Raw genomic sequence first — 8578 nt, 5'->3', positions numbered from 1 at the left:
TTTCCAAATACACCTGATATGCCCCATATGGTCTAAAATCTGACAGGTGGACAAATCTAAGCTTGTTTTTAATAAAACAAATATAAATATGGATATAATAAATAATACCGCTAATAATAATAACATTATAAAAAAGCAAATTGAATGAACTGAAAAAGCTTCCAGAGATGAAGAAAGTATGAAGGCAGTGGTTTTTAAATTCATTTAGGCTAGAAATTAATATGTTTTGTAATATTTTAATCATTTATATTTATATCCTATATATATCCTTATTATGTATATCTTTAAGATATTATATCTTTTTCATATGTAAAGATATTTGCGTATTGCTCTACATCTTGTGTGTAGTGTGTAAGCCAGGCGCACCTTGCGCCAGACAATAGACCGACTTTGTTCTGGTCTAAAGAACAGACTGTTTACAGTTTCTCAAAATAGCAATGCGCCAAAACACGCCTGCTTTTTTAAACCAGAACGCCAATGGGCACACATTTGAGCGCAAATGCATTTGCTATTTAAACAGTGTGGCGCAACACCTCAAAATGACCCTTGCGCCAAGCTTAAAGTAGCAAAAGACTATTGCGCCGCGCATTGCGCCGGGTGTATGATAGGGCCCAATATGTTAAAGCTCCTTTTGTTGACTTGCAATATCAGACCTGCGTATTGCAAGGCCCTGTTTAGGGTTGAATTTAAACTAAATAAATACTTCACGCGGGCCAATCAAAGAAGTCCAGTGGGCTGCAAAATGTCCAGGTCTGTATTATGGCCATATGCCACATATGATCTCAGGGCAACACTTGTTTAATTACACACGTGATGTGCTTTTGTGATTCATGTTTATTTTGTCTATTATTTTTATTTTGCCTTTTTTAAAATGTTGTTTTCTTAAAGGAATTTTAAATTGACACATTGTTTCAGTGTTTTGTGTGGTTGCTTAGAGGCTTTATGCAGTTTACAAGGCAGGTTTTTAATTAGTTGAATTGTTGCTTGGCGCAAGGGAGTTTTTCTGTGTTGTTGTTACGGTGTTGCTTTGCTGTTGCTAATGTGTTTAGGAAGGATGTGTATAATGAGTTGATTTTCTAGATGCTAGAGAGTTCTGTGTTGTTGCTAAGGAGTTGGTATGCTGTTCCTAAAGTGTTTAGGAAAGATGGATGTAATTCGTTGATTTGTTGCTGGGTGGAAGTTTTGTGTTGTTGTTAGGGGAGTGTTAAGGTGTCCACAAAGTGTTCATTGAGCTGTTTTGTGGCTTGGTGCATGGTTTAATGTTGTTGCTAAGGTGTTGCTAAGGTTATGAATAAGATGCTTTGTGCTTTCTACTTGCTGGGGTGTTTTGTGTGGTTGCTAGTATGTAAGGGTTGCTAAAAGGTTCAGGGAAGTTTTAATAAGTTGTGGTTTTGTTGCTGCTTACTTCATTGTTCTAGTCAGTTTTAAGCAGTTACTGTAGTTTTGGCAACTTTTTAACACATTTGTACAGTGCTCCCGGGACAAAAGTCATTCTAGTCGAGACTAAAGCCAATCTGAAGATGCTGGACTGTAACACTGTGTGTAGTAATGGTCAAATCATAAATGCAGAACATTTCAAAAGGTAAAATTTCTCTTTTTATGTTTTTGGATTTTACGAACTTTTGTGCTCAACAAGTAACGATATTGATGATAATACAGTCACTTACTGCACTGACCCTAAGCCAAAATAGCAAACAACTTGCACTATGTGCTTTAGCACTAATGTGCTTACTGTCTACTCTAAATTATTAGATATTAAAAATGTTTTATACTATTTAGATCAGAAAGGTGGATATGCACATTGAGACGCAGGGATATTGATGGTTCACACGAGTTGTTCATAACGGAGATTCATTCACAAACCAATCACTCCCTCCATAATTAGAAGTGAAAGCAGGAGAGGGGGTGTGTTGAGGACATGGATTGGATCAAATTTAACAGAGAGGCCAGATGATACATTTCCATGCACACAAACACATGCTCTTTGTCTGCAATGCCTGTGTGATCACTTATCCATCGATGTTGAAAAGTAATGTAAAATTGTAATCATCATAATTTAAAAAGGTATTTGCATGCAGACCACTGGGTCATAAAACTTCCGATCATAGATATATGTATAAATGTTTACATATCTATTGCTCCTGATAGCCAGTTCTCCACTACACCTTGGTCCCACGTTCATTTCAAAGGAGCGCTACCCTATATTAAAATGGCGGCTCTATTGACGCATTCCTTCCAATAGACAACAACAGCGTAGGCGACATCTAGTGCAAATATATATGGCTAAGGTGTTGCTATACATTTCCTAAGTTGTTCAGGAATTAAATTTAGGTCACTAGAATAATACTTGTTAAAATGCATGGTTATACTAAGAATGTATATTAGTTTTTTTTTTAAATGTCACTGATTGCCTTTTAAAATCAAGTATATTGCATTGTGAAATCCTGCTGGGTATGCAGCTTTCATAGGGGTAATCAACATCTAATCAAGTGCTAAACAACATCTCATTCCTCTCCAGTACAAGTAGCATCTCAAACATACCTCTTGCTCCAATTTCTTCTATTCCACCTCCCCTATTCTACAGCACTCTTGAAACAGGATTAGCCTACATGTTAGTTTTGCATTTGTTTAGTCAGTCCTCCCTTCATCTGAACCCTGCCCACTCATCGGCACTTGAGTTCACTCACACTTACTGGAACTGTCCCGCATGACAGCTCCAGCTCCATTCACACGCATGAATATTAATGCACGGTCCTGCCAGCTTTTGTATCAATGTTAACGACACCCCAGCTGAAGTCACCTCTGTCCTGAAAGGCTCCATGATTAGAAATAAGATCTTCACAGGCATTGCATCACATCAGCGCCAGATATGAGTGCTGTCACAAAGACCCCTGGACTCCTGTAGACACATAGTAAAATTGATGTATCTCTTATGTAAAGTGCGTTATGCAGAGTACGTCCACACATGCATATATACATCAGATTAATCTACGTAAGAGATGGGGGAGGGATGGAAGCTAAGCGCCGCTGCCACCTCTTGTAGTGTCCCGGCCGCCCCGTGACACCCGCCACAAGCAATTTATTAGCGGATGCCTCAGTCTGGGGTGCCGTTTGGGGGGAGGTGGAACAGAAAACATCTGAAGGGAAAAAATAGTAATTCATTAGAGGGAAAGCTGCAGCCCAGAGGTGCTGGCTTTCATGTTCAATTTGGAGATGGTGGCATGTTGGTAGGGGGTGTGAAGAGGAGAGGCCGGTGCGTGCGCATGTGGACAGGGAGAGGGGCGTCTCGTTCACCCCAACCTCATCTATTATCTTCACGATCCTCCCTCTGGGAGAGACCACAGGCCTATTGATCTTGTCTTTAGACCTGTCACACACACACACAGTTCACACTGCACCTCAAGGTTGGACGAAATTCTGAGTTTTGAATGACAGGAAGAGGAATCGCGAGAGAAATTCTGAATTCTGTGTTACTCCATTTTTTACTCCAAGTTATGCACAGTTGTTTTTTACATATGCAGTATAAATTAAAGGTGTAGTAGGTGATTGTCTTCAGAAACATTTTTTGTTGTGCTGGTTGAAAGTCTTTTCACAATCCAATAGTAATGATTAAAGTAAATGATCTAAATGTATTTATGCGTATTTTTATATTCTGGGTAAGGCATAAGACTAAAAAATGTTTATCAAGGTGAAAATTGTTGGCCGTTAATTCCCATAATTTTTATAAGTAACCCAAAATGTCTGTCAGCAAATTTAGATTTGTACATTTGCACATCTCTGTTCAGGCAAATCCGCCATTAGCATGTTCACGTGTGCTGCTAGTTCATGTGCAGACAGCGGTAAAAACAAATGCTGAATCAAAACTTTTAAAAAATCCTGAATCAATATTGGAGTTACTCTGGCACACTGGAGGAAGGATGACACCATGGCTGAAGTATTTCTGTTAGACAGGTAATGTTATGTCTTAGAACTCTTTTAGTCAGGCAAAGCTGATGTGTAGATTGTGTTGTTTTATGAATGGGTTATATGCACAGAAGTGTTGTTCAGCTACTGAAAACTTCTGGCGAAGCTTGATGTGACTTTTTTCAATTTCATAAGGTCCTTTTACAGCATCAATAATTTAGATCTTTATTTAGTTTAACAACAAAACATCAGTAAATAGTGCTATTCCACCTAGCCTGCTTTACTGAGCTGAACTTTACTGAGGTTTTACATTCACATTGGTTCATTTTTGAACAATGACAGCCTGTGCTCCCTATATTGTTTACCAAGCTACTGTGAATATTCGGTCTAAATTAGCATGTAAGTATGGTTTAGTAATAAGTGTAATTCGTGCATGCTGCCGGCCAACCACTAAGCATACAGTAGTGGCTTTAGGACAGCGTGTGAGAGAGTGAGACCCGCGATCCTTACATGCATGAAATATACACATTATGACAAGTTTTGCTTGCTACACAAGTGAAATTGTGCTAAATAGAATACAGTTTTTCATTCAGAATTGTAGTATTATAAAGTAAAGTTTTCTAACTGGCGAATGACATGATCTAGTGCAGGGGTCACCAATCTCGATCCTGGAGGGCCGGTGTCCCTGCAGTGTTTAGCTCCAACTTGCCTCAACACACCTGTCTGGGTGTTTCAAATATACCTAGTAAGACCTTGATTAGCTTGTTCAAGTGTGTTTGATTAGAGTTGGAACTAAAATCTGCAGGACACCGGCCCTCCAGGAACAAGTTTGGTGAACCACTGATCTAGTGGGTCTCTGTCATCTTTAATGAGCGCATTTGTGATTTCACAAGGTGTGGCTTTGGACGGCATATTTATACATATTATGCTAACCGGTTCGTATTCAGGCAGATCACATACTGCACCTTTAATATGCATTACACTGCTTTAATCCACAATATATTGTGTCCAGACACTGTATTAACGATAATATTGTGGTTATATACAGTATTAGGCTATAAAGAACATTCCTGGATATGGGGAGTTTTTTGTAATGTGTGTGTTAGGCCGTCAACATAAGTGATAAACACAAAGTCATTGGCTTGTTACATGCGTAACCTAACCCAAAGTTAAATAATTAATCTTTTTGTTAAATTAGACTAAAGCCAATTTTAACCCCAGGGTTAAGTGACATTTGACACTTGTAATTAGGCATTAGCTTGTGAACCAGAACAATGCATTGGTCACATTTAAACATAAATGTGTGAGATAAATAGTTTTCAGTCTAATAATATAATGGTTATTAATAATAATAAGGATTTTTTAAAAATAGATTACATTTTCTTGGCGCTAAAGTAGTTATGTGAAATATTTAGGTTACACCTCATGAAATATTCACCTAGTGATTACCTTACAGAAAGGCACAAAATCATTGTTCACAACCTTTTCCCTCACTGATCATGACAGTTAATACATTTTGCATCCCTTAAGTAAAACAATGTAGTTTTTTTATCAGTCATTACTTTTGCAGATGTAAAAAATGAAAGATTAATTGTCAATTGTTTGATTTGGTTTCCTTCCTTGATTGTTTATAAAATTATAAAACTTTTGCTTCGACTGTCTCTTATCCCACACAGGAGACCTCAGCGAGGACCCCCATTTCCCTAAGATTCAGTGGCCCTCCCCAGAATTGTGTCCTACCTGTCATGGGGTAACAATTATCGGAGATCACAACTGGATCAAAGACGAGGTGCCGCAGTTCCTCCAGAACTACTTTTCCTCATCTCGCATCCTGAACGACTACCTGCAGGACGAGACCCAGGCCCTCATCCAGCAGAGAAACCGCCTCACAGCCGCCCGCATGGAGAAAGAAGCTGGACGCGGGGCAGAAAGGAGAGCACGAGAAGTTTTCGACAACAATCCTGCTGATGAGCCTCAGGAAGAAGAGGAGGAGGAGGAGGAAGAGGAACCGACATTTGAGGAGCAGGCAGTTGAGCCGTATCCTGCGGGATTAGAGGGAGCACCCGGAGCAGACCAGGCACCATGGGAGAAACCACAGCCTTTATCATCTCAACGCAAGCCAAAAATTGTGGGGATGAAGCTCCGGGAGGCTCAGGAGGACATAGTAGATCTGGATTACTTCGTCAGCCAACATTATAAAGCCAAAGCCCTTCGAGCCGCCGCCATGTCTGGTGTAGTGCGGCGGAGGAGCCTGCAGAAGAAGGAGGACGTGGAAGACCTGCAGTTTGAAGGAGGTTGGAGGGTGAAGAGAGACTTGGGAAGCCAGGAAGAGAATTTCGGAATAGAGCCATACCCCAGAGCCCAAAGCAAGCACTGGATGTCCCTGCTCAGTGTGGGGTTCTCCAGACTGGATGTGAGCCTGTGTGTCCTACTGTACCTCCTGTCCACCATGTGCTTGCTCGCCATGTACATGTATTTTAAACTGAGGATAAAGCTGCGAAGTGCTAAAGTGTCTCTACCTTAAGGCATTGCTGTTGCATAGACTTTGGATTCTGAAAGGAATGGCCAAATCTCACAAATATCTGGCTCCTAGAGAAATCGTCAGCTTCAATGCCAAAGTAATGGTCACACTTTACAATATTGTTTAATTATGCTTGATGTATTTACTAACAGGATCTCATAATGAACAATACCTGTACAGCATTTATTCAGCATTTACTAATGCATTGTGAAAATCCAAATGCGTGTTAACATTAGTTAGTGCACATTGTGAGTTAAAGTGAACTAACAACGAACAGCTTTATTTCCATTAGCTAATGTTAATAAAGATGAATGAATACTGTAATGAATGTATTGTTCATGGTTTGTTCTTGTTAGTAGATACGTTGCTAATATAACCATATTGTAAAGTGGTACCAAATAATGCATGGGAATTTTTAAGCAATTGCGGTACTGTTTTTAATGTGATGGTGCCCTGCACATGCCCATGCTTCTGCTCTGATTTTACTTTTCTTTTTAATTATATGCAGCAGTATTGATAAAACATGGTTTAGATTTAGGAAATGATCTATCACAAAGACATGCCACTTGTTTTTAGGTACCAATTAAAACACTCAAAGTGCATCAATATTGGAACCCAATTCTGGTAATGATAATACAAACACACCCCACATCTCTCTGTGTGTGTTGATCCATTTCACTCTTACTGCCTGTCCATTTACTGTGCCTTCAATATTGGATATTTTCCCATTTTGTTTCAGATCGATATTTTAAAAGATGAAAAGAGTCACATATGTTGCACTTTGTGCTCCTTTGGTACGCATTAACAACCAACAAGATCAACTCTCTCACTTTCTCACTGAAATGGAGTGATTTGCTGGGTGAAACCTGATTAAAATTATTTTTTTTTAAAACATTGTTTTGTTTTGTTTGTTTTTTTTTTGTTTGTTTGTTTGTTTGTTTGTTTGTTTGTTTTACTCCAGTTGTGTTTTCTGGCATGACAAGCCTTGTTGACAACTTTTTAAAATTCCTGTGCCTTTAAAACCTATAGAGTTAGTGTTTTAATGACAATCGCTTATGGCTGAAATCATAGTACCCATAGCAACATTTTGGCATCTCCCGTGTTTGGTTTCCTCTATTTTTGCTAAAAGTAATATTACCATCACACCATAGACAGAGACATAAGACCATTTTTTTGCCCGCATGTTAAGTTCACATTAATTTTCTTTTTGGCTTAATCCCTTTATTAATCAGGGGTCGCTACAGCAGAATGAATCATGAAACTTCGGAATGAAACTTATCCAGCATATGTTTTACGCAGCGTATATTCTTCCAGCTGCAACCCATCACTGGGAAACACCCATACACACTCATACACTGTGGACAATTTAGCTTACCCAATTTACCCATGGCACATGTCTTTGGACTTTGGGGGAAACCGGACCACCCAAAGAAAACCCACGCAAACACGAGTAGAACATGTAAACTCCACACAGAAATACCAGCTGACCCAGCCAAGGCTCAAACCAGCAACCTTCTTGCTGTGAGGTGACATCGCTACCCACTGTGCCGCCAAGTTTACGCTTGGGTTTATATTTATTAATTTAGCAGATGCTTTTATCCAAAGCGACATGCATATGAGGATAAAAGAAGCGCATAAGTCTAAGTTAGTTTAGCTGTTAAATACAAATAATGAAGTCTTTGTTGTAACTGAGTGTTTGTAGGAAAGTGTCTGGTGCATATGGAGAGTAAAGAGTGTGTCAAGCCCACACACCTGTGTTAAGCGCTTTCAGAAATGCACATTGTTTACCCAGAAAAGTATAAGAAGGTGTTTGGTGCGTAAGGAGAGTAAAAGTGTGTGTGTGTTTTTGTGTGTGTGTGTGCGTCCTAGCGGCCTGATCTCATGAGAAAACGTAAGTATTTGATGTTTTATCAGTTTAGTGGCTATTTCGTACGAGTTCAGTCGCAATGAACATGTACGATTTCAAGAAGGAGGCATGGCACTCAACCCCGACCTTAAACCCAACCATCATTGGGGGATGAGCAAAGCGTACTAAATTATACAAATTAGATTGTACAAATTCATACGAATTAGCCATTAAATCAAAAAGTTACAAATTGCTGTGAGATTGCCTTATCCTATAGGTTTAAAGAGGTGATTTAACATTTAAAATCT

At 39.2% G+C, this 8578-nt stretch overlaps 1 protein-coding gene across 1 annotated transcript in view; it reads left to right on the top strand.

Annotated features, from left to right (window-relative positions):
- Positions 1 to 6748, top strand: part of qsox1 (quiescin Q6 sulfhydryl oxidase 1) — a 65876-nt gene extending 59128 nt beyond the window's left edge. Inside the window, 1 exon segment of the mRNA NM_001128364.1 lies at positions 5580 to 6748. Within this exon segment, the coding sequence (NP_001121836.1) occupies positions 5580 to 6427 (848 nt within the window). The 3' untranslated portion in view covers positions 6428 to 6748.
- Positions 6749 to 8578: the final 1830 nt, after the last annotated feature.

This window comes from Danio rerio, chromosome 8 (genome assembly GCF_052040795.2).
Source record: "Danio rerio strain M-AB ecotype USA chromosome 8, GRCz13ab, whole genome shotgun sequence".
NCBI classification, from domain to species: Eukaryota; Metazoa; Chordata; class Actinopteri; order Cypriniformes; family Danionidae; genus Danio; species Danio rerio.
Note: the sequence above shows the minus strand (reverse complement) of the source record. Positions and strands in the feature narration are given on the sequence as shown.